Source organism: Ixodes scapularis, unplaced genomic scaffold (assembly GCF_016920785.2).
Source record: "Ixodes scapularis isolate PalLabHiFi unplaced genomic scaffold, ASM1692078v2 ptg001212l_1___fragment_1__unscaffolded, whole genome shotgun sequence".
Classification (NCBI taxonomy): domain Eukaryota; kingdom Metazoa; phylum Arthropoda; class Arachnida; order Ixodida; family Ixodidae; genus Ixodes; species Ixodes scapularis.
The window spans coordinates 75095-101034 of record NW_024610117.1 but is presented as its reverse complement, the minus strand read 5'-3'; the positions used below and the strand labels follow the sequence as shown (position 1 = coordinate 101034).

General features: G+C 43.7%; 1 protein-coding gene across 1 annotated transcript in view; it reads left to right on the top strand.

Moving 5' to 3' along the window:
- Positions 1–25332, top strand: part of LOC115309644 (carnitine O-acetyltransferase-like) — a 62338-nt gene extending 37006 nt beyond the window's left edge. Inside the window, exons 6-8 of the mRNA XM_042288159.1 lie at positions 5281–5479; positions 14473–14601; positions 25095–25332. Coding sequence (XP_042144093.1) covers positions 5281–5479; positions 14473–14601; positions 25095–25298 — 532 coding nt within the window. The 3' untranslated portion in view covers positions 25299–25332. The remainder of the gene's footprint in view (positions 1–5280; positions 5480–14472; positions 14602–25094) is intronic.
- Positions 25333–25940: the final 608 nt, after the last annotated feature.

The following is a 25940-nucleotide window of genomic DNA, read 5'->3' as shown; positions in this document are numbered from 1 at the left end:
AGGAGTGTGGTTCTCGACGCTGATTGGATAACGGCAGGTCATGTGACCAGAGGGGTAGGCGAGGAGCAGTGAGGTAGGGTAGGAGGAGTTCGACCACCTGTGCACATTGTGTGGGAGGAGCTCACAAGAATAGAAGGCGTTTGAAAATCGCCAGGATTATCAGCCCGCTCAGCGGCTGGATCGCTTCATCGTTGGAACAACTATCATGTTGACACATTGTACGCGTTAAACTGTCTGATGCAGGGCTGCGTGAACGTAGACGTCTGGTGTCTGGAAATTAAGTGTAACGCTAAACGTTTGTGACGCTAGAACGTTTCTCGTATGCAACACAACTGCCTAGCGTTGCATTATAGGACGTGCAACGTCACGCGTGACGTCAGGACGGTTACCCTCGTGAGGGTAGCCCTCATGACGTCACGTGAAGCCCCCGTAAGGGTTACCCTCACTGGGGTAACCCCCAAGAGGGATACCCCCACGAGGGTAACCCCTATGAGCGAACCCTCACCAGCGTAATTCTCACGGGGGCTACCCTCACAGAGGTTACCCTCGTGAGGGTAACCCCGTGAGGGTTACCCCTGTAACGGTAACCCTCGTGAGGGTTACCCCCGTGAGTCTTACGACGGTTACCCTCGTAAGGGTAACTCTCGTGAGGGTTGGTAATCCCAGTGAGGGTTACCCTCGTGAGGGTAACTCCCGTGACGGTCACGATGGTAACGTCAAAACGTTACCCTCGTGAAACCACGTATGATGTCATTATGCGAAACACGTGACGTAAACGTCACATGTGACGTCACGTGACGTGCACGCATCTAACATTGGCAACATTCCCGCTAAATTTAGTGGGGAAGGAGGAGGCGCATACCCTCAACTTCTCCTCCTCAAGAGCTGCGCTCCCATTCGGCGCTACAGACAATTGTAAACATCTTTTATTTCTAGAGCGCAGCTCTTAGGCGCCCGTTTCCGGATTGAGCGGCGTCGCCGTCGGCGTCAACGTCGTCGTCGCCGTCGGTGTAACCGCGTGGAAAAATTCTTCGCTAAATTTAGCGGTAAAATTTACCCACTTAATCTAGCGGAAAAATTTCCAGCTAAATCTAATGGAAAAATTTACCCGCTAAATCTAGAGGAAATATTTCCCCGCTAAATCTAGCGGACAAATTTCCTCGCTAAATCTAGCAAAAAAAATTTCCCCGCTAAATCTAGCGGAAAAAGTTTCCCGCTAGATCTAGCGAAAAAACTTCCCCGCTAAATTTGACAAAAAATATTTTCCCACTAAATCTAGCGGAAAAAGTTCCCCTCTAAATCTGGCGGAAAATTTCCCCTCTAAATCTAGCGAAATAATTTCCGCACTAAATCTAGCGGAAACATGTTCCCGCTAAATCTAGTGGAAGTATTTCCCCGCTAGATTTAGAGGAAAAATTTCGCCGCTAAATCTAGCGGAACAATTTCTCTTAAGATCACGTGACCTGGGGAGTCAAGTGATGCCCCCCTCCCCTCCCCCGAGGTCACGTGAGCCCTCCCCCCGCCCCCGAGAGCACGTACGTGACCCACAGTACCCTTTCCTCCTCCTCCTCCTCAAGAGCCGCGCTCTAACTCGGCTTTACAGGGAGTTGTAAAGGCTTTTACTTTTTAGAGCGCAGCTCTTAGGCGCCCGTTTCCGGCTTGAGGGGCGTCGCCGTCGGCGTAACCGCGCGGTGCAGTATGGGGAAATTCCCCGCTAAATCTAGCGGAAAAATTTCCCCGCTAAATCAAACGGAAAAATTTACCCGCTAAATCTAGCGGGAAAATTTCCCCGCTAATTTTAGCAGAGAAATTGTTCCGCTTAATCTAGTGGGAAAACTTCCCCGCTAAATCTAGCGGAAAAATTTCCCCGCTATATCTAGCGGAAAAATTTCCCCGCTAAATCTAGTGGAAAAATTTACCCGTTAAATCTAGAAGGAAAATTTACCCGCGAAATCTAGCGGAAAAATTTTGCCGCCAAATCTAGCAGAAAAATTTCCCCGCTAAATATAGCAGGAAATTTATCTGGGGGGTCATGTGACCTGGGAGTCACGTGACCCCCTTTGAATTCACTTGTCTCCAAGCCACGTGACCCCCTCCCCAAGGTCACGTGACCTCGGGGGGAGTTGGGGGGTCACGTGACCACGCCCCCATGTCACGTGCCCCCCTCCTCGAGGTCACGTGACCCCCCCGAGAACCCGTGACCCTCAGTACACTTCCCTCCTCCTCTTCAGGAGCTGCGCTCCAATTCGGCGTTACAGGGAGTTGTAAACGGCTTTCATTTTTTAGAGCGCAGCTCTTAGGCGCCCGTTCCCGGTTTGAGCGGCGTCGGCGTCGCAGTCGGCGTAACCGCGCGGTGCATCGTAGGTAAATTTCCCCGCTAAATCTAGCGGAAAAATTTTCCCGCTAAATCTACCGGAAAAATTTGCCCGCTAAATCTAACGGAAACATTTCCCCGCTAAATCTAGCGAAAAAATTATCCCGCTAAATCTAGCGGAAAAATATTTCCCGCTAAATCTCGCGGAAAGATTTCCCCGCTAAATCTAGCGCAAATATTTCCCCGCTAAATTTAGCGGGAAATTTTCCCCGCTAAATTTTCGGAAATATTTCCCCGCTAAATCTAGCGAAAAAATTTCCCGCTAAATCTAGCGGAAAAAATTTCCCCGCTAAATTCAGCGGAAAAAATTCCCCGCTACATCAAGCAGAAAAATTTCTCTGATGGTTCACGTGACCCCCGTGGACACGTGACTCCCCCAACGTCCCGTGACCCCCACGTGACCTTGGGGAGGGGGTCATGTGACCCCACCAAGGTGACGTGACCTCAGGTCACGAAGCCCCCCCCCCCCTTCCCAGGTCACCTGACCCCCCCCCCCTTCCCCCGCGAACACGTGAACCTTCCCTCCTCCTCCTCAAGAGCTGCGCTCTTAATTCGGCATTACAGGGAGTTGTAAACGGCTTTCATTTTTTTATTGTATTCTTAGCTTGTATTGACATATCGCGCTGTACAACATAGACCTGGGCCTCAATTTTTATTAACTTAAACATCTATAAAAACACATCAACTCAATAAATTACACTTTATGATGTGAACAAAGCTACACGGTGCCGTTACCTTTAAAGAAACTACGCGGATTTGTATTATGCAATGGCGAAGAGAAAACCATCATGTATGCTTTCCCATAAGAATACACAGGAAGACTGGGAAAGTAGACTACTTGTTGTCGGCTTCGATTTGCTACCGGAAGTCCCGTAGACACTAGCGCCAGCTAAGCCTCTAGCGTTCATTGTAATGACTCTATGAGCTGCCATTGGGGTGTGTAGAGTACGCATGGTCTCTGCGCTAGATACTGGGAGATGACTTGCGCCACCTGCCAGTGTTCGCGTGCGAATTAGCGGCGCTCATTGTAATCGTCCTTCGCGCTGTTTGCTGTGTGGGGTGATATGTTCTGAGGCGAAGTTGAGGTTATGATACGGCTTACCCGCCTAAAAATAGCAAAACAGACAACAACAAAACGAAACCGACATATGCATTGCATATGAACTTGCAAACCAAGTGTTGTAAGTTGGCGCTGAGCGAGTGCTTCTTTTGGTTGTGTGTTTGTGTCACGCACGCCGTTACGTCGAGCGTGATGACAACGAGCTGATCGAACGCCCAACGCAGAGAGACTTGTGTTTTGTCCTGCGCCAATTAGTGTCACTATGAATTATATCAACACGACTGTGCGACTACCCTCGTCGGTAACAGTTTCGTAGGCGCCACCGTCATCCCAAAGTTAATTTCGAACATACCGAAAGTGAAGCACTTTCACAAAATTGGCAACCGAAATAATTAAAAAAAAATACTACACTGCTCTCCGACGCATACATCCTGATCTCAACCGCATACCCATAAAATGATATTGATGGGTGCCGTGCTTTCACGGAAAAGTCTGGGACAGACCCCACAGGCATCTCAAAACACTATGACGGGTCCCTTACACCATTTAGAACATATTGAACGACACGTCGGGCCTTTTAGAAAACTTTGACGAATATCTACGACCCTTAAAAGGTTTTTTGAATAGTATTTAATAACATGTAAGAATTCCTGGTGGGCCCCACATACGGACATTCAATAAGGCAAGAAGAATTATGGACGCGAACAAAACAATATACAAACATTCTTCGTAAGTGCGGAGTTCCTGCGCCTGTGGATGAGAGGACTAAAGTCAGATGGCTGATTATCTCCAGCGCCTAAAATTTTGACGAGCCATACACAAAAACCAATTTTGTTCTCGCTCGCAAATTGTAAGACGTTTCTTGTACTGCGACATGGGGCGAAACTAACGATGTGCCAACATTAACACCAAATCTCGTTGCACGGCCCCTCTAAGCTGTAATGTGTCGCGTAGTATTAGCAAAGTGTTTGATTCTGACTAGCTTAAATGCCTTTCGGATTTAAACTCCCCATGACACATTCTATATTCTGCCCTCAACTCATTAAACGGAAGTTAGACTTCTGGTCTCAACTCTATCAACTTATCTAGTGTTCCTGGGTGCTCATGAATATCACAATGTACAGTGCTCAACGACAACGAAGTAGACCAGGCGAGTGCATGTCCTCGCTACTCCGCGAATCTAAGGTACTCCCGGGATCTCAGGTGTAACTGTGTATTCGCGAAGCCACACTCTCCGTGTTCCAGGCTTTCTTTGTTTTCAACACTTCTCTCACTTTTACTCACAAGCTCCACTGGTGCATCTCGTTCCTTTGAGCACGGTACTTTACCTTCTGCTAATATTATTTTTATATTTCGAGACTGCCGCGACAGAATGTAAATTAGTAGACGTTTTCGTTCAAAATAAATTAGTCTTTTTTTTCGGTATTCTGCAAGCGATAGTGGATGTAATATGTATACAAAAAAAAAATACAGAAATTATCCGGTGATGTAAAGAGGGGAACTCTTTACATCACCGGATAATTTCTGTATTTTTTTTTGTATACATATTACATCCATTATCGCTTGCAGAATACCGAAAAAAAAAGACTAATTTATTTTGAACGAAAACGTCTACTAATTTACATTCTGTCGCACAACAGACGGGGTACTTGGTAATGCCAGACGGAATACGGAAACGATGACGCAGGTGTTTCTTTAAAGTGATTACACATATAACGGTATAAAAGATCTAACCACTGTTCTTTTTATCTGAACTTTATAAATTCTGTTGATTCACTCCTCACTTAACTGCTTGTTTGGAATTCGTGTTCATAAAGAAAGTGTAAGTCGGTCTATTTGTAACCAGGTGTATTGGCAGCCCAGTCATGGTGTTAGGAGCGGCTTCAACTCGCCAATTCCTCCACGGCAGAGTTGATTCGTTTCACGCCTCCACGGAAGAGAGCCTCTCCTTCTGCAAGATCTTCGACAGCCCCTTGTCAAGCAGGGAAGAAAAAGAGCAGAGCTTGAGGAAAGCCGTGGAAAGATGCAAACAAGACGCCGTTTTTGTAAGTTTGTAAGCGCTGTTGTTTAAGCGGATAAACAACTCTCAGTGGCGAAAACTACGTAACTTTAGTGCCATGGACCCTTTAAAAATCATTTTATGTAACACAACATCTCATCCGCGGTGTTCATAGAGTTTTGCAATGGCTAACTTGTGTCAAACCATGCATCCACCTTTTTGCTTAAGGTATGGTGCAAGTATAGCGGGCGTTCTTTTTGAATGAAGCTAATAGAGAGTTTTAACAGATCGTTTCTATAACTGCGATTACAACACCCGATGCTCCGCCGGTGCTTTGCGCCGGCTAAAGCAGAAGGGTGTTGTAACCATATGTTACCGGGCATCTTTTTTGAAAATTTCGGAAGGATGTGCTTTTTCTCAAAAATTTAAAAACGAAAGCCTTAGATGTCCCGTTACGCGAAAGGCGGTATCGGTGTTTTGCTCCAGAGATGGCTCTAAAAATACGTCATAGACACGCGCCACTCACTCAAGGTCAAAGCGGACGCGCCTCAGAAACAAAACACAAGGAAAAGCACAGCAACGCCGATGCTTCGCCACCGAAGCCGGCGGGGGCGCTCAAGGTCTAGTCGGACGCGCCTGAGACATAAAACACAAAGAAAAGCACAGCAACGCAGATGCCTCGTCACGGAAACAATGGAGCCGGCGGGGGCGCTGCGCCTGCGCAGAGGGGGAGCGTGATGTCACCAACGTGCGAAAAAGGGAGACGTGACGCAGTGCTTGTAGGAGAGCACTGCATGTAGAAATACTTTTGCATTCCTACACGTAAGCAGTCTTAAGTGTCTTCCGCGTGTCTTTTTTTTGTTTGTTGTTTGTGTGCTAACTCCATTAATATAAATGGTGAGGTGCCCCTTAGCGATCTCTTCTGCTGTTTTAAAAAAGTTTATTTTTCTTTCTCCACATAGCCTCAGAGGCGCGTGGAGATTGTACAGGGGAGTTGGTGACATATATCAAGCAAAAACAAAAGCAGCAACGAATTCTAAGAGTGCAAATAATAAACTGTTAATTAAATAGTAAAATAGTGTCATTCTTATGGCAGTTTTAAAACTGGAGCCATCGAAAACAGTTACCCCCGACACTGCTCTGTTGCTTTTTTTTACGATATTAATAAATGGCACCTTGGGTTTCCAAATGTTTCAATGAAATCATTTATTTATGTTCGAACATAACCTCTAGTTGGCTTTTTGTCAACCTGTGAAGGAGTCTGAGGCTCGTAATTTTATCTTAACGGACTACCAACGTAAACTAGCTTTTCTTAAATCCGAGGATTGGGTGAGTTGGCTGTTCGTAATTATGATTACCAGCTCACAAGAAATATTTCACACTGGTGCGTGCACACCAGCAAAAAGACCCCACTCATTCAGCGCTGAGTATCGAGTGAGTGTTTTATGTAGAATTCTTTTACACTCCTTTCACATCTACCACATTTCTATATTTTCTCTCTGCTACTAAGGAAAACAACTTTTCCTCGGAGAAACTTATAGAGAGCTTGCTAACACACGTTTCGTCTAGATTCACAATGTTCTCAGCGTCAGTAATTTCTCGCGTGAGCTGCTAAAAGTTTGGACTTATATCATATCAGTTTTTATTTAAAATCCTCCGAGTATCCGCAGTCCCTGGTTTATATGCCTAACCGTCCGGAATTTGCTTCTTTCATGCTTTTGTTGGCTCTTGAGCACTCATTTAGAGATTTTTTGAGTTTGCTCTATGTATTGTTTGCCACGTAGGATGGGATTATAAACACACCCTCCTGTGCGCGGGAAGTCAGGAGTGGAATGCTTTTTAGTGCGGCCTGCATTATAAATTTGGGTAGAATAGATTTTTTTTTGCATCAGCTAAAGAGTTTGTTGGAGGCTGAAAACACTACATCAAAGTTTACACGGATTCCTATATTCTTGAGATTTTGTGAGCGTGTTATGAACGTAATGCATGACTGCTGGGCTTTCAATTCTGTTTCTTGAATTTCCTGTTGTACCTTTTCTTGATTTTGTTAAGCAGGTTTTCAGTCACAGAGATCGATAGTTGGGTTCGGTATCCCACTTAGTTGGCTAGATATTTGTGCCTCAAAGCTTACTTTGACTGAATGCGGGAAGGACCTGTTAATAGAGTTTTTAAGTAAATGTTTACTATACCTCGCTTTGTTGAATTTCAGTTAGTCGAATTGAAATGAAAAGGTGGCGTCCGTCATTTTAGCTTAAATAACCAATAAATATGGTGGGCCAACACAAGCCGTTGTTCTAGGAATTCTATTTTATTTCATTTATTTCGCCTTAAGAGCACGTGGGGCGTTACATAAGGGAGAAAGCAGGGGGGGGGGTAGTAAAAAACATATAGACACAAAAATAAAAAATAAAAAATCAGTAAAATTAGTAGTCCCAGTAATGCATTTACCTCTTGTTAAACTTTCTTGGATATGTGGAGTCTCTGATTGGCGAAAAGGGGATGGGTCAGTAATACGGATGATTTTTTCAAGATGGGAGTTCCAGATAGACGTAGCATGAGGAAGAAACGACATATTAAAGGCGAGCGTTTGGCCTGCTGGGCTTTTGATGCAACGGCTCGGATTCAGGCGTGACGAGATGCAATCAGGAGGTGATATCATGGAGTCAGATATGTTGGTACTGGTGTGGTAAAATTTATGTTAGAGACATAATCGAGAAATTATTCTGCGGTCAGAGAGCAGTGGAAGCTCGAGATTAAGTTTAAGCTGCGTCACACTGGTGTCGCGGGAGTATGGTGATGAAACGAATTGGGCTGCACAATTTTAAACTCCTTCCAGACTGTCGGCGAGGTAAGCTTGTGACGGATGCCAGATGGATGAGGCATACTCGAGCTTTGAGCGGACGAATGTAGTGTGCGCTAGTTGCTTTAGGTGAGAAGGTCCTGATTTTAGATTCCGCTTTAAGTAGCTGAGAGTTAATGAAGCATTAGCAGTGATGATGTCGATATGTTGAATCCAAGGTACTTGTATGAGGGAGTAGAGCCAATTGAAACGCCATCAAGTGAGTATGCGTAAGAAAAACTAGATTTTTTTTCGCGTGAATGGTGCAAGTTTGCACCTCTCGTAGTTAAGAGACATAAGCCATTATCGCACCAAGTGTTCATTTGTGTTACATCCCTATGCAGGGTGATATAATCGGAGCAGTTTGCGACTGGACTGGACGAACAGCCTAATGCCAGAGAGAGGATTTTTCAGATCCTCTCTCTGGAAGCTCGTGAGTTAGTTCCAACTGATCTAAACAACTTTTAAAAAGGGTGAGAACGTTAGACAGAATGGTTGTTAAGCAGGTTTCGTTGATGGCGAAGAGTATTAAAAGTTATCAACGTAGCGGTACAGTTTCACTACTTCTGAACTCTCTAGACACTTGTGTTGAATTCTGTCTGGACGTGCGAGATATATGTCACTAAGATTTGGTGCCATGCATGACCCAATACTCTCTTTTTTGAAGGTATCTACCATCAGCCCACGTAGCGCAGGCACATTTTATAAATGCGCCAGGCAATACCAAAAATAGCTTGAAATTCCTGAGCCATTTCGGAAGGCGGCAGCACCAAAACGATCAATACATCTTGGACACATACTAAGAGCCGTACCTGAGGCAATGCATTGTATGTCCTCGATGTAAACTGTGAAGGTTTGAACCTGTTCGTTACAGTGCTTTTTGAAAGAAAAACGCATGTCTTCGTTTGAGTTTTTTTTTCAGAATTAAACTACGGAATGGTATGTAGTTCATTTTTTGTGTAAAAATAATACCACGGAATTTTGCCAGGTAATCTTTTCCCGTACGATCAATCTTAAGCGATAGCTAACATTGTGTGTCTTAGAGCTGAAAATATTTCTAAACTAAGCTTCTTGCCTTTCAGAATGTAGGAGAAAATATTCTCTAAGTCGCGTACTTGGCATAATCTCCTTGCATCACGTTTTACCTCGGCTCATGAAATATCGTTCTGACTGGTAAAAACGTGCCAATAGGTCTTACAATTTTGTTCGGAACAAATCTTTGAGTTTGACCACCAAACCTCATTCTTTGTGTGCCGGTACTAGATATACGGTTTCGTTTTCGTCAAGTAAGTATCCACCTTTTTAATGGGCAGAGGACGTTCTGGAGATTTATATGTAGGTAGGATGACTAAACTTTCAGATGTGCATCTGTCCCATTCCGATTTGAAAGCTCGTCTCGACACTTGCCTTACGATAGACAGTCGGCATCAGAAATACTGGTTCTTCTAAGGCAAGTGTTGAGACAAGCCTCCCAATCAGAGTGTGATAGATGCACATCTGAAGGCGTAGACATATTTTTTTTATATGCACCTTCAAACATCCCTGCCTATTCTAATGGTGAATAGTTACTTGAAAGAAAACCCTTATATCTAATGCTTTCCGACAAGAATTAGAGGTTTGGTTGTCATAACCAAAGATGTGTTGAGAACAAAAGCTCCAACAGCTATTGACTCTGTTAATCAAGTCCACACCGACATTTTATTAGCAAAAACGAAACGCGATGACAGAAGGTTAAAGCAAGCGCTGCACTTAAAGAATCTTTGCCCCTACATTGAGAAAAGCAAGAATTTTAGTTTATAAATATTTTTCAGCGCAAAGGAACGCAAATTTGGCTGTCGCCTAGGAGGGATCCTATTGGAAAAAGTATACCTGGCAAAAATACATACCGTTAGTTTCACAAAAAGACTACAGGTCTCACAATGCATGATCCCTTCTTGCTACAAATACTCAAACGGGGCAATACATCTCTTAAAAAGGCGTTGTGACGACCACTTTCAAGACTTCAATTTACGTTGAAAATTTATACTCTGCATTGCCTCAAGAACATCCTTCAGCATGTATCGAATACTGCATTTATTCTTTTGGTGCTATCGCCTCCTAAATTGCTTCAGGACCACTGAAGTCATTTTTTTCAATTGCTTACTCTTTATAGAAAATCTACTTTAGCTACGTGGGATGATAACATCTACCTGCAAAAAAGAGAGTATGCATTGGATCATGCATTGCAACAGTTCTTTGTGACATATATCTCGCTATTCATGAGAGTACCTACACAGTTAAAAAGTGGTGAAACCGTACAGCCGTACCGCTACATTGATTCAATAAAATACTCGTAGACATCAGGGCAAGGGACCTCCTAAGCATTGTGTCTGACGTTCTCATCAGTTTTAAAATATGTTTATACCAGTTAGAGATAATTCACAAGCTTCCAGGCAGTGGATCGGAAAGATTCCTCGACCCCTGACTGTTTTCTGGACATATAATGCAAGAAAAAAAGTCAATCCTTCAATTCAATCGGCACATTCATAGTTGCTAAGAAGGGGCATAAAAACCTATGCTTCAAAAACTCGATCTAAAAGTCCTGCCCGCATGCGTCAAACGTGAGATTCGAGACAAATATGTAGGGGAAAAATAAGGTGGTTTTCAGCTACAGAGGTTAAAATGTGCGTGAGGTGTTCACGCACATTTTAACCTCTGTAGCTGAAAACCATCTTAGAATCAAGAAGGGTGAGTATACAGCAGGCAAGTCAAAAAACAGATTGACAATTGCAGCGGTTATACTTCAAATTAATAACATCTCACACAGGGTTGGGCAGTATCGTGATACAAATGTATCAAAATAGCATTTCAGAAATCCATTTCGTATCTGTATTGCTGTATCGCGATACATTGTTTCGACCAGTATCTGTATTCCTGTACCGAAATGCATTTGGAATACTTCTTTATATCGCGATGCAATCAGGGTGAAATGTATTTCGTTACATTTCTTGAGAAATACTCCCCCCCCCCCCCCAAAACAAAAAAACAAAAAAAAAAAACAAGTCCGATTACAAAAGAACGGGAAGATGTGTAGCTGACCACCTAAACGATAAAAAAAAACGTTCATACTCCAAATCTTTGGAATCTAAGCGTCTGTTGCCGGGACTACGAATGCACAGCAGACTGAAAACAAAAACTGCACTGTTATGAACAGGAACTTAAACAGCTCACGCGAGAAATTATTGAGCCTGAGAACATTGTGAAGCTAGCCGAAAACATATGTTACCCATCCTTTCATAACCTTATCCAGGAAATAATCGTTTTACCTAGCAACAAAAAGAAAATACCGAGGTGTGGTAGATGTTCAATCTGCGTAGATGTCAAAATACAACACTGAGTTGATAGCCAGCGCTCCGTGACTGATTTATTTTCACTTGTGTTCGTGTTTTAGTGCGAATTGTTTGTTTGCGCTGTAGACCATAACTGAACAAAATACGCTGATTTCCAATTCTTTCGCAGATACTCATTCAAATGGTTGTTTGTTCCGTCTTTCACCCTAAAGTCAATGTCGTACAAACGGAGAGGTCAGGTTAATGAGGCGGGAATTTAATCAAGTACATGCTGATTTCTCCTCTAAGCAAGGGGTGGGCTTGAGTAAATGCAAATAGATTAACTCGGCTGCGGGACTGCTGAGGGGCGTTGCTTACACGCGTATGCAACCTCCGACATTGTGCAGGGATTCCACTGCTGCCAACAGAGAGCCGTATTTTGAAAGGGATGAATGCGGAAAGCAACTTCGTCCGCTTTTTGTCCACCGGTTGCATGGACGCCACAACGGCACGTTCTGATTGGCTCTGATTGGAAGGATAGTGGATATATCTCAATGCTAGCCTACCTTGAGGCCTTTTAATGTACAAACAGTGCCCGGCAGGACCCCCATCTTCAAAGTCCTATCCTTCCAATCGAGCCAATCATAGCTCGGCTTTTTGACGCCACCACAACCATATGTGCAAGAAGCAGACGAACTTGGCTCCACATAGCTCATCCCCCTCCCCCCCTGAAATACCAGCGTCATTGGTTTTTCAGATATTAGAATTGATAATCAGACAAGGACAAAGAGAGCGCGGTTACACAAGGGTGGTTTTGATGGTACATAATCAGGAAGAGATATCTACGAAGCCTTCCTGAATGAGGCCCACCACGACAACTCTTCTGTAAGCGCACCCTTTTTGACCTTGTCCCATAAAAATTTCTAATATCCGAAAAACCAATGCCGCTGGTGTATGAGGAGGAGGGGAGTACACTGAGATCATATCTTTGAGTTTTGCCAAGTCTGCCGTTTATATGTTTTTAAAAGTATTTCATAAAAAGATACATTCAGTTGAAAGTCACGTTGCGCCTTGTACAGTTCTCTCTCTGTTTTCGTTCATGTACCCTTTACGTATTACACCATGAATAGACCAATCTCACTAAGCGTTCCACGGATTCGTGACGCCGCTCGAATAGAAGTTCACAGGAAGCAGACGAATATGAACAGTGAACAACGTTAGTGAACAGAGGCCCTTGCCCTCTCGTGCTCCGCTCGTGCGGACCCGCAGCAAGGTAGTCGCGCGTGCAGAAAGACTACCGTTCTCACGATACAAGTGGTCACTTGTTGCGTAACGAGACTTGCTTGTGCGATTGGTCTATTGCGCATAGAGAGCTACAGCGAGGAATGGTGAGTAACAACGAGATAATGGAAAGACAGAGGGGAGTTTTGGGGGTGGGTTGTCACAGCGGATTACTGCCTAAGAGAGCGACAGATAACCAGAGAAAGAAAGCAAGTGCGATAGGGTGTCTTCACTGGCGTAATTTCGTCCACCATTTTGTTGTTATGAGCAGTCTGGCGCGTGCAGATTCAAGCACTCCCAATATTTACATCACACTCTCAAATTGTTAGCTCACAAAAGCGTATAACTTTCATCACGCTGACATCTAATAAACAAAATGGCGGGTTGACGTTATGTGAAAAGACCTATACTCCGTTCACCCGTAAGCTAAGACCGGAACCAATGTCAGATAACCAAAAGCTTGAGGTCACTGTGTTGAGGCGTTTTTGCGCAGCACGAGCACTCGCACTGGAAACGCATGTATCAAATCCAGGAGAGTGGGCTAGTTCGCGCTTGTAGCTTCAGCTGCAGAGGTGCTGTCTGAGCTTAAAAGTGAACAGGGCATAGATTAGTCCATATCCTCCTATATACTGATAAAGCCTGGAAGATCGCCACGAGAATTGGCTGCCGAAATGAAAAAGGTGGAGCAGCAGACAACGAATGAGAGGAGAGCCACGTGACTGGCGCCCCGCTGCGGCGAGGTGCCAAAACGCAGCGTCTTGCCGCTGCCGCGAGACGCAGCGGCGACACACAAGGACGCGGAAGTGTGTTTCCGGTCCTCGCCGCTGCAAAAGCTGTGCGCTGATATCCAGGTTCTCCGAGAAATGACCCCTTTATGCTCTGTGCTATCAGATACTGGCGCGCTAAATCTGCGACCAGGGACTTGATGGCTCCGTCGTCCAACTGTCAGGATTTGTGGGTATACAGGAGGTCATGATTAGTCCTGCTTACTTTGTCTCGGCGAATTGAGACAGTTTAAGTGCTTCCTTTTTTGTCCATGAGCTGGAAACAGCTCCAATTGTTTATTTCGTTTGTATTCCTCACTCCTTCGGCGCGTTTTTTTTTATTGAGCCGTTCTCGAAGGAGCCACAGCGCTATGTGCGACTCGAATCTTCTCTGTAAAGCACTCGCATGTTTCAGGTGTCTCACGCGTTGGCAAAACAATTGTTGTCAGTACTTTATAAGAACTCTCAGCCTAATTGTGTAAAACGCCTTTAATGTTGTTGTTCCGGTGTATCCTCTTCCCGAAGGTGCACGATTTGTTTTTTTACATGGTTGAAGTGATAAATTTAAAACGTGTCAAATCACTTCCCAAGACGGGCGGTTCTGAATATGCACAGTACATGCTCACATTCGTGGTGTACTTGGGCAGGTTGCGTTTGGTTGACATACTGGCTTTCTACCACTCCGAAAAAAAAGGGCGCATGCTAGAGACACGTACTAAGAGGAAGGTAACATTTCTCGTCAATGAAAATTTTTAAATACCGCCAAAAGAGTATATTCTCTACACCACGTTTGCTTGCCTTACTTGAAAGGCCTAACTAACTGTTTTCGGTTGTGTCTTCTGCACAGGCAGCGGAAGGCCTCGCCGTGACTCGGATGATGTATAGCTTGATCAGCATTGGCCTCGAAGACGGTATCCCGATTCATCCTTTCTTTAAAAACCGGGTTTTCTGGCGCCCTCATGTGATAGCCAGCCAGGTATGCTATGATTGTTGCAAAATGCGTTTTTGTCGCCTTTTCGTATCTTACCTATGTCATAAATAATAAGAAAGGTTGGTAGTAGCCATTATTTGTTACAAAGTTCTCGAGAGGGTTTCAGCTAACCTGTGCCAAGACTTAAAACCAAATATCTGGTACGTGTCAAATTAACGAGATATTGTTCACAGTCCTATTGAGCAAGTGAAGCTCTTTTTTTTGCGATTTGCCGAATTCGCTTATTAACGCAAACCAATTAGGTACCTTATTCAAAAATAATATGTGCGCACAAACTCTCCACTATAAAAGTTGTAGAAAGTGTTGTAAAACATGCGGTTTAATTGTTTCCATAAGAATAGTTTTTTTTTGTGTGTATAATTGTTTCTTGGTTTAAACAATTAAAAATAACGGCGCAACATTAAAAAAAAGGTCCATGTTCATGAAGGCTTTGTAATTGCAGTTCGCTTGCAGGTAGTAACGTGAAATGATTTTTTTTAATATTTAACAAGATTTTTAAGCTTTCTGAAAGCTTAAAGAAATGAGACACGCAAAGGCTACCTACTAGGGGTATTTACGCAAGAAATTCATTGTAAACATCTTTCGTGAAAAAAAAAAAAACGATGAATTACTTGGCAGCTTTATTAACCCGAACTTTCCCTTAAAATAACGTTCCGTAGTTTTCTGAAAATACGTAAAAAAAGGCATCAATTTAACGCTTTACGTTTTTTTCAATTAACGAGCACACTCGTGAAAACAACGTCACACTTGAGTAACGAGCTTCCTGGAAATATCGGCTTTCGTGAAGAAAACGAAAGCCTATTTTCAAAGGGAACGGGCCATTCTATCATGATCAAAGAAATAGTCACTCATATTCTCTTCGGGAGAGCACTGTAACCAAGAAATATTATTTGCCGCGGAAGAACTCTTGCAACTGTTGAACCCAGGAAAGTATTCTGCTTCACAAGCAGCAGATATGCAAAATGAGTTAGGGACTTTATGTGCCTTCAAACATACTAGGTACTCTAACACATTTCACATCTCCAGAACTGAAAAATAGCTAAGATTCACAAGTTCCAAAGCTTCTTTGACAGGCAAATAACATTTTTGGTCCGTACCCTGCCAGACACAATGCCGAAGCATTTCTTTCGAGTGGGATTTCTGAAAACACGATAAACATAACAAATTCTTTGTTTTTGTCGAGACAGTCTGAAAGTAACTGGTACTTTGCTGCTCAACAATTTTTAGTTACTAATGCTTCTGTGCAACTGTAGCCAGTAATGTAACATCAGCATCCTTGATATATCGGAGAAAAATCTGGCTCGAAGCACGGGGTATAAAGCACTGAACAGAGCTCTGCACACATCAGTCATAGAACAATCTTCATGCAAGACATAAAACTGATCATGTTAAGTACAGCGCAACAATTGACTGTTGACAAATTGTTTCGTGCGCTTTTAGGCAGCTTACACTTCTGGGTTGAAATATGCAGATACCAAGCACAGGGGCTTTAGAATGAGTGAGATAGCATACAGCAATACAGCAGTCACTTACAGATTCTCCCATGGAATTCACTGCCGGGAACAGCTCTCGGTGGCTTATGGAGATGATTGTTCTGGCAGTTTTCCAGAGCGCCACAGGACCTTGGCTGGAACACATTAACATCTATAAGTGGTGCATCCTCACAACATATATGAAAATAAAAAAAAACTCTTAACACAGAAGTCTTCGCACGAGCCTAGCGAATCCTCTGAATACATAGATTACATTTCATGACTTATTGCTTTGCGTAGAAGTTGTAAAGTACTGTGATTAATTATTTGTTTATTAACATATCTTCAAATTAATCTCTGGCTTTGCAGCTTTTTCCTTAAACAAGCTTAGAGGGTGAGAAAAACAAGGGTTAATTTATCTCGCCACTTTATTATATATTAAAATACGTCTGCAGCTCGTTTTTCGCCACCATGGGACAATAGAGATGTTGCCTACACAGGGAGGAGAAAGATGTATGCATAACCACGGGTTCTTTTAAGAGTACTCAAAAGTGCAACCAAAGTCCGCACATACACACAATATGCGAGGGGAAGCCAGTAAGTCACAAAAGGCTATTTAGAAAAAAATGGTATGGATTTCCGATTAAAAATCTTCCTTTATTTCTCGGCATATATTCCCCCGACATTGACAGGCTTATCCCATCTCTTTACCAGTGCCACAAAAACCTCTCGCACTAAATTTTTTGGGCTGCTTAGAAGTCACGTGCGTACCTCACATTCTGCATCATCTGTCGCGAAGCTTTTGCCGCCAAGGAGAGGTGTTAGCGTACCAAACAAGTTATAGTCGTTTGGGGCCAAGTCAGGGCTTCAAGAAGTTGACACCCAAATTTATCAATTGTCTCCCGGGTTAATAGGGTTGCATGAGGCCTGGCCTTGTGGGGATAGCGCAAGAATCCTGCAGTAAATAGACCTGCACGTTTTTTTTTTTGTTTTTTTTTTGCAATTGATTGCCCGACGCTTTAACAGAACTTCACGGTATGGCCCAGCATTCAGTTTCAGCTCGTTTCAGAAGATGTGCAGCAACTTTCTGTTAGGATCCCAATACTAAGTATAACCTTCCAGCTGAGGGTATTGCATTGAAGCATGCTTAGTTTCGGGTTGGTAGTAATGGACACAGGATTCATTCCAAGTAACATTCATGCATTTTTTTGGCATACCAAAAAAAAGATGTTGCATGGGCAGACCCATTTGATTCTTTCTATATTCCTCTGTCAGCTGTTTGGACACCCACCGTGAGCCCACTTTCTGGAAGTTAAAAGACGGTCACACATTATGGTGTGGGCTAAACCATGAAAACAGCCAATTACAGTTGCTAGATTGTCTATTGTTACTCTCCTGTCGACTCAAATCACTTCTTCTACCCGTTGCACTGTTGCTTCTGTCACAACCTTAACAGAACGACCAGTTTGCTTCTCGTCAACAACACCGACCGCCCTTGGGAGAATTTCTCAACCGGTTTGTGCACCACTTTACGCGATAAAGACTTCTCACTGTAAACAGGAGACATTTTCTTGTAGACATATTTTGCAAGAAGTCCTTTTGACCACCAAAAAAAAAAAACGCACAACAGCATGATGTTCTTCTAGCGTACATTCCTCGAGCACAGTCGCCATTTGTAAATTAAGCTGCGCATGTGCGCGACTGTTAACTAGCAACTGTACTTCGGATATAATGAATATCACTGTGTTGCGGCCTAACGACGTATTTAGAAAATAGTCACTACTTTTATCAGATATTTCAAATAAGTTTGTGACTTAATGTCGTTCATTCGTAAATGAGGAGCACGCAGGGTTCACCTAGAGACTAGCTCACCTTGTTCAAGGAACAACACTTTGGCTGGAAAAGCAAACTACCTATTGTTCAGCGGCAGCCTTCTGTTGTAGGTACCTGCGCATATCAGAAACCCGCACTTAGTCTGATTTCACCCTTAAGGTGTTACGATTAACTCAGTCTCAGTCTAACACCGATGCTTTGCCGTACAGACACCCAAAAGCCTGACAGAAGACCACTATAAAAAGAGGAAATACACTTTCTGTGAGGAATCAAACACACAAGCCAGATAGGCATCAATAACTCACCTTAAAACACTTGCCATGAACAGCAAAGAAAAGACTTCTGCCCTGGATTGGCTGGTGCTTGCTGCGACGACCTTAATGTATCTGAAAGAACCCAGTCTTATACCCAATGCGCACGGCACCATAAAGGTACCTTTAGGTTAGATCCTTTAGCTGAACGTACCGGTAGTAAACGCCGTTCTGAATCACACGATAAATAAACGGAGTACTTTGAATTGATGTCGATTGCATTAATGCTAAACCGCGAAATGAGCATGTGATAAACAATTATTCTTCGTAATCGGTTTGAGGCGCAGCTTTTGATTATTGTGTGTGAAATATCACATTTAAAATGTAAATATTATTCACGATTGCTTTTGCGTCGTTTTATTTTATTTTTCGCTAAGTCTAAGGGCGCACCTAATGAGTCGTGCTTTAAAACGTCCGACCCGTTTGGCCACACTAGCCCCAAATCATCTTCGTTTACGAGTTTCGATTGCTAGGTGGGCGCCCTTTTTCTGTTTAGCAGCTCCATTTTCCCGGAGAGTTCTCACTGAAGTAGCTAACTAGTGCCCGGCGGAAACGAACCACGTCGGAGTCTCATGGTTACGCCAGTCACGCCATCGAAAGGAATGGACAACGATGAGGATAAAAGTTCTCGGTGGGAGAATCTCTCGACTCGTCTACAACCTCGAAGAAAAGCTCGCAAGTGGTTCATCGCGTTGGCATTCGTAGCATTCATTGTATTCCACGTGCCGCCGCTGCTACCTGCAAGCTGGAGTATGCGTTCCTCGTTAATGTATTATTTCATTAAATTTGTGTTAACAATCATTTCATAATTTACTACTTATATTTAGTCAATTCGTTATAATACATTAAACAAGACATATTTATATATTTTCGATTTTTATTTTGGGTTTCTTGATCTGAGAGTACCCCCTGTATCTGTAAAGGGAGCTTGGCGAGCTGCGTTAACACACGACCTCCCTTAGCGAAAGGGACTTTTATGCGCCGTGTGATTACGATCTGCTGCTCGCTTTACTACAAGTACCTTTGCCAAAGATACCATTATACTGCCGTGTGAATTAGGTATTAGTTGAACTCGGGCGTTTTTGCATGAGAGATGCACCCAAATACTAATGCAAGACCCCTACCCATTGGGAAGTGGCATCCAAGAAGAATGGAACTCAAAACCCATATAGGCGTACAATATCTCGCGTTGAAAATACTTGCTCTTGGTGGCCGAGAACAAACTCGTGGTACTGACTGGCAGCCACCTGCTGCCAAGATTACCTGCAGATAAAAAAGAACAGTCTTAGTCTAATACAGATGGTCTGGCCGGACAGAGACACAAAATCCTGACGCAGGACCACTATACAGAAAGGAAATAGAGTGTCTGCGAGTAATGAAACACACAACCCAGATAGGCATCAATCACTCACCTTGAAAATACTTGCCGTGAGTGGCAAGGGTCAATTTTTTGGCCTTGATTGGCTGGTGCTCGCCACCAAGAGCTGCATGTATCAAAAAGAACCCGTTCTTAGACGAACTCGTGTGTTCTTTTGCCGAAGAGAGACAGCAAGACTTATGCAAGACTACTACACATAGGAAATGGCATCCAAGAGGAATGGGACACAAAACTTATTTAGACGGGAAATATTTCACCTTGAAAATACTTGCTCTTGGTGCCTGAGAACAAACTCATGTTCCTGAGTGGCAGCCATTTGCTGCGAAGAATACATGTACATATCCGAAAGAACCCAGTCTTAGTCTAACACATGCTTTGTCCGGATAGGCACACAAAAGCCAGGTATAAGACCACAAAAAGCAGGAAATAGGGTTTGTGAGAAATGAAAGTAAACCCAGAGGGGTGGCTTATTTTCTGTTTCACCTGAGTCAAATAGCGGGGCTCATCTTGGTAAAAACAATGCATCACGCTAAAAGAAAATTTTATATATTTATCCTCATTTAGCAGAGTTTACTGCCAAGGATACCTGCACACCAGGAAAAGTCAGACTCAGTCATAGTTATTTTTCTTTTGGTGAGCGACAACAGAATTCTCTACAGGTAACGAAACATAATGTAAGCCCATCAAGCCAGGCTAGTTCGCCGCGATGCAAGCAGTGTGTATCGGCCGTCAAATAAGGTTCTATTTTAGGTCCCTTGTCATATTTGGTGGAAATAGTCAAGTAAATGAAAATAAGGCAATCTTTCTCGCAGCCGACAGCTGAGAAAGAGATCCACATACATCTATAAAAAACCTTGAAATAAGATCGGGGTGCTGGTCGAGTGGTCGGAAGTGAAAATTTCAAATTTACGGAAAGTTTTCTTCTGGTTTAAATCCTCCAAGTGTATATTTTAGCCATTATTTATTAAATTTAGCTTTTATGTTTCAATATTTTAATATTTCAATATTTATTCAATACTTCACCTTTAGAAGCGTTTTAATTATACCCTGTGGCTTCCTAGCGCCCCATAATAGGCTCTCGGCGAGAGCAGTTTTCAATTTCTTTCTTTCGGTCGCTGCTTCTTGTTATTTCCGCCTTAAACTGCTGGCAACTCGACAAAGGTAAAAACAAAAATTCAAATGTACTGCACATGCGCGGCTACGGCGCACGCTCTCTGCGCAGCTGGCGAGCTAACCTGCGCGGGGGATGACAATGGAGACTCATCTAAAAAACGAGGCTGCAGCGTATCGTTTGATGGCGCAGGTGCACGTATTTTTCACGTCGTTTTTTTATAGTGTGCTTTCGGCGAGGCACCCGTGATCCGTGATCCGCAAAGTGATCCGCAAAGCCAGCGGGACTCAATCTTCGACTACGTCATTTACACGATCGGCAGGAGCCCAGAGGAATATCAGTGTTATCAGACGCATTTGGGGGTCGCACTCTCGAAAACAGGGCTCGGCCCCAATTAAAAAATCTCATTTGTATTATAAATATCTATGTCCAATAAACACATATGAATCATAAAAGATATATAATAAAACATAAGAAACCTATAAGAACTATAGAAGAACTATATAATATATAGAACATATAAGAACCATGTAAGGAACTTGTGAGAATTTTCTTATCAGTTTCTTATATAGTTCTTATGTAATTTCCAGATGCTCTTACATATCTTGTATGATTCGTATGTGTTAATTGGAAACGAGAAATGCCTTATAAAAATCGCTTTTGCACTAACGATGGTCGCTGTCGAAAATAAAGAAGTGGAGGTGTATATGAATCGGCCATAGGCGATTATGGCAGCAGGGCTCCAACAGGCAGGAAACGATGAACTGCTTCCTGCTAAAAGAAAGATGTTTCTTCAATCGGTAAAGGAAACTCAAAGGACGTAGAATAAAAAAAAAACAGTTGTACGGCGAGCGACTTGAGGAAGGCATTGATCAATATCGAGTATTCTTTCGAGCGCAGCAGCGGAAGCCACCACAAGTTTGGCGACCCCGATGACACCGCCGGCATCTCACTGCGCAAAATCTCTAAAGTTGCTCTACACGCGAGCAAACCACCGCCAATTGCAAAGAGGTCGCACGCCAAGGCGGAATGCGTTTGTGCAGCTTCGAGCAAAATGCTCCCCCACCCGCCTGGGATGTCTACTTGAGCTCGGCGCAAAATCTTGATGTTGAACTATCGCGTAATGCCCATCGCGGAGAGCAAAAGGAGGAATTTCACCCCTTGTGAATAACCGTTATAGAACGGCATGATGTGGTCGTTCTCAACTAGCTCTCTAACTTCTGTATTAGGGTGTTTGCACACAAATTAACATAGTAAAATGTTTGATAAACAAATTGTTTTAATTAGCCAGTTTGGCACACTTAAACAAATATCCCGACTTGTCAGTAGGACTGTGAACAATACCGCGACGCGCGACGCGTGCATCAGCTATTTTAAGTCTTGACACACGTTAACAGAGAGGACCCTTAAAAGGCAAAGAATGCAGTACGCAAGAAGCGATCCTTTAGATTTGTTTAAAAGCTATTAGCGGGTTGTTTAGCCATTAACTTTCGCGAAATAACTAAATTTATACTTATGTCATAGGATGTAATTTTTTCCACTAAATTTAGCCGGAAATCTGAATTGGCCTATAAGCCACGTTACGCCAAGTCACGTAACGTCAATGATCCCAGGTAATTACATTAGGGAAATACCTAACCCCGCTAGGAACGGGGATTAAGGGGTCTTTGGGAAAGAACATTCCGAGCTATAAAATCGCGTTCATCGTGAGCCACAGCCACTATGATGTTCCACCAAAGAATATGCACGTTGTTCAATGCTCACATGATGACGACATCATCCGCTGACATTCCTCAAGTTTGTCCGAAGCATGTTTTCTTCACAGATGTGCAGGCTTCGAACACGTCTGCAGAAGTGTTTGTGTAATTAATGTGATATGCCCACCATAATACAAGAAATAAAATTTACGAGAAGTTCTTTACGAATAGGCTGATCCTACTTTATGCGAGCGTTTTTCACGCACTTAATCGGCGCCCACGTCGGTCTAGGGCCGCGCAGTATCGCCTGGTCGAGTAGCCCTAAAACATCGAGCAACAATCGAACATCACCTAGTTACAGGATATCAGTTCCGAACAAAGAACGATATTTAGAGGTTAAATATTTCGTGTTTTGATTTCACGCTCAGGAAAATGAACTATTTATACTGAAACAATTGTATAGATGTTTACGCAAGCGCCAGATTACAGCAGCCATTGCTGAACTTCTTTTGTCTTATCGACATGCGGAGCCACTGAAGTGGGCGCTGACGAGCCTCCAGAAAGGTAAATGCTGGTGAGGGGAACATACTACAATCTTAAATGACATTAATATATCCTGCTGCAATAATGAAAGAGTGAAGTAAAAAAAAAATACTGGTAAACAAAAAGTGAAGGTCGATTATGGCGGCGCCCATGCACAGCTGCTGTAAGGCTTTTGTACCTTGCTGCATCTTCTGCGAGATGACTGATTCGGATGTGGGAGAGGGCGCGCCTGGGCGTCACGTGCGATTCTAATAGGCTCCTTGCACTGACGTCACATTGCATACTTTTCAACACCATGTAAAAGAAGTAGAGGGAAGTTGTTTTTGTAAGAATTTTGAGTGAGAGGTTAATCTTCTATAATGTTCTGGGGGGGGGGGGGGAGTAGCGACGCCTGTGCTTATCCGGGAGGCGCAAAGAAGGAAGCTGAAAAAAGGGGAAGCATCAAAAAAGGGAAACAAGAAACATCTTTCTTCCCCTTTTCTCTGGAGGGCATCGGAAATGACATCATGTGCAGGGCACGTATACGTGGCTTGCAGATGACGTCATTTCTGATGACCACCAGAGAAGAGGGGAAGAGGGAGCTCCCCTCTTATCAGTTTCCTCCTCTGTGCCTCCCGGATTTACATAGGCATCGCTATTCTCCTCCCAGAAGATTATAGAATATTAACCTGTCACTCAAAATTCTTACAAAAGCAGCTTCCCTTTCCTCCTTTTACTTGGTGTTCAAAAGTATGCGATGTGACGTCAGTGCAAGGAGCTTATAGGTATCTTCCTGGGAAGCCACTTCCGGCGACGACGCACCGAGATATTGACGACACAGACATCGGTGCCTCACGCGCGTCGGTTTGTTGCCGGTCACCTTAAGGGGTGTCCAAACAGGACACTACAAAACGCACGGCTCCGACAAATCGTGAAAATTGAAGCGAACGCTTCTATAGGAGCGTCCGCTTCAATTTTCACGATTTGTCGGAGTCGTGCGTTTTGTAGTGTCCTGTTTGGATACCCCTTTAGGCGACGCGCCACGACGCAGGAAAAAGGCGACGCGGATGAGACGCGGGGAAAACGCCCTCATGTTACAAAGGTATTATAAAAGACTCCTCCTGCGGCGTCGCGTTTGGTTCTTGCCATTCTACGACAACGCCCATGAACAAAAAGGGACCGTTCAGCTTGAACATCCTCCGAAGTCGCCAGATGCGACCCTGAATAGGCCAAGACGACGAATGATCTGCACTCCCTAGCATTTGCCACCCGCACCGCACCGTGAGCGGTGTGCTGCAAATCTGGGAAGCGTATTCGAAAAAAGAAAGAAAGGGTATAGAGAAAGAGAGTATAGTATAGTGGGGGCCCTGTTTGAGGGCGGCGAGAGGCCCTGATTGGGGCCGCGGTTACACCGACGGCGACGCCTCTTACCGCTTTATTTCACGGGGACACTTAATTGGTGTTGAGGTCATGTCGCTCCAATTCTTCCGGTAAATGTTCCGGAGAAACTGAATTTCTCTAGAGTTTGCTTCACACAAAATTAGGTGACATAGTTTTCCCGGTAAATTTAACCCGGAGTCTTAATTAGTGTTGAGGATACGTGACGCACTTTTTCCCGACAAATTTGGTGGGGAAATTGACATCGGCACGGTTACGCTGACGACAGTACATGCGGGAGCGGATGCCCCAAGAGCTGCGCTCTAAGCCTTGTGCAGTAAGTCAACAAGCCAATTTTCGTACTCCGTCGCGCCATCATGGACGTGACATTGCATGGTTTACAAAAAAAAAAAAAAAAAAAAAACGGGGAGGGGCCAAAGCTTAGGTAAACGCGCCTCAGTACTTCACGCGCAAGGCTTTATTCGACTCACGGATTTGCTTACGCATATCCGGTAACCAAACCTGGGAGCTTGGTAAAGGCTGGCGCGTAAATAATTGAGGTACGTTTACCTTAACCTCGTGCCCTTTCTCGCTCCGTAAATTCAGGCGGTGCGAGGTACAGGAAAACGCGCCAAAGTGACGCAGCTCGCCCGTTAACTTACTTCACAAGCTTCTCCAAATATGCATTCGGGAATTGGTTTTGTAGATCTCTATCTGGCCAGGTTTTGAAAACGCGTGACTCGACCAGCCTGTCTGCTTTCTCCACTTTTCACCAAGGTGAATCTTCAATGCGACGGCACTACTTTGGACGATCCTCCACTTCCTGATGTCTACATGGTCACGTACAACATCCGACCAGATTCTTTCACTTTCGGCCTGAGTTGCGGCAAATCATTTCCCGAGAAGAACATTTCCAAGTTCAAGGACGCCCTCGAGCAAGCCTTCACGGATCTCGGAGAGTGCATGGACAGATCTCGCTAAGAGGTTGATTGCGCAACGAAGGACCTCTGTCACTTCTTATTTCTTTCTCCGTGGTAGTTAAAGGCCAAAGCAGTAAACGCAAATTCGTAAAAAACAACAAAAAAAACCAAGAAAAGGCAGAAAAAAAAGAAGTGGTAAACGGAAATAAAGCAACAAGAACGAGTGATTTAGACTAGAAGTTTTGTTTGTGTGTATTTTTGTAAAGGAAATGTACTAGCGCCGTACTTCGTGTTGGCGACTTAGACATGTCTTTTGGTCACTACAGCTTGCATATATACCACGTATATCTTGGCCTTAGTTAGTAATCTAACATCAAGTGTCCCTGCCAAGCTTTTTTGGTACCGTGTTTTCCGGGCAGTGCTGTACACGTTCCTCAAAAAAAGGAACGAAACCTCGTTCCTCGTTCCTTCTGTTTTTTTGGAACGCGTTACCGTTACAAGTTCCAACTGTGGAAACGTAACTCGTTTCTGTAACAGCTGGAAAAATGGAAAGTATCGTTGCATATACGTTACATGTTTATTTTGCTGATTGTCATATTTAATTAAGTCAAAGTGTTTTTTTATCCCATTAAATGGCAACATAGGAATATGATTGCCGCGATGGAAGGACACCGGGGGACCTAATCTGGTCACTTGGCGAAAA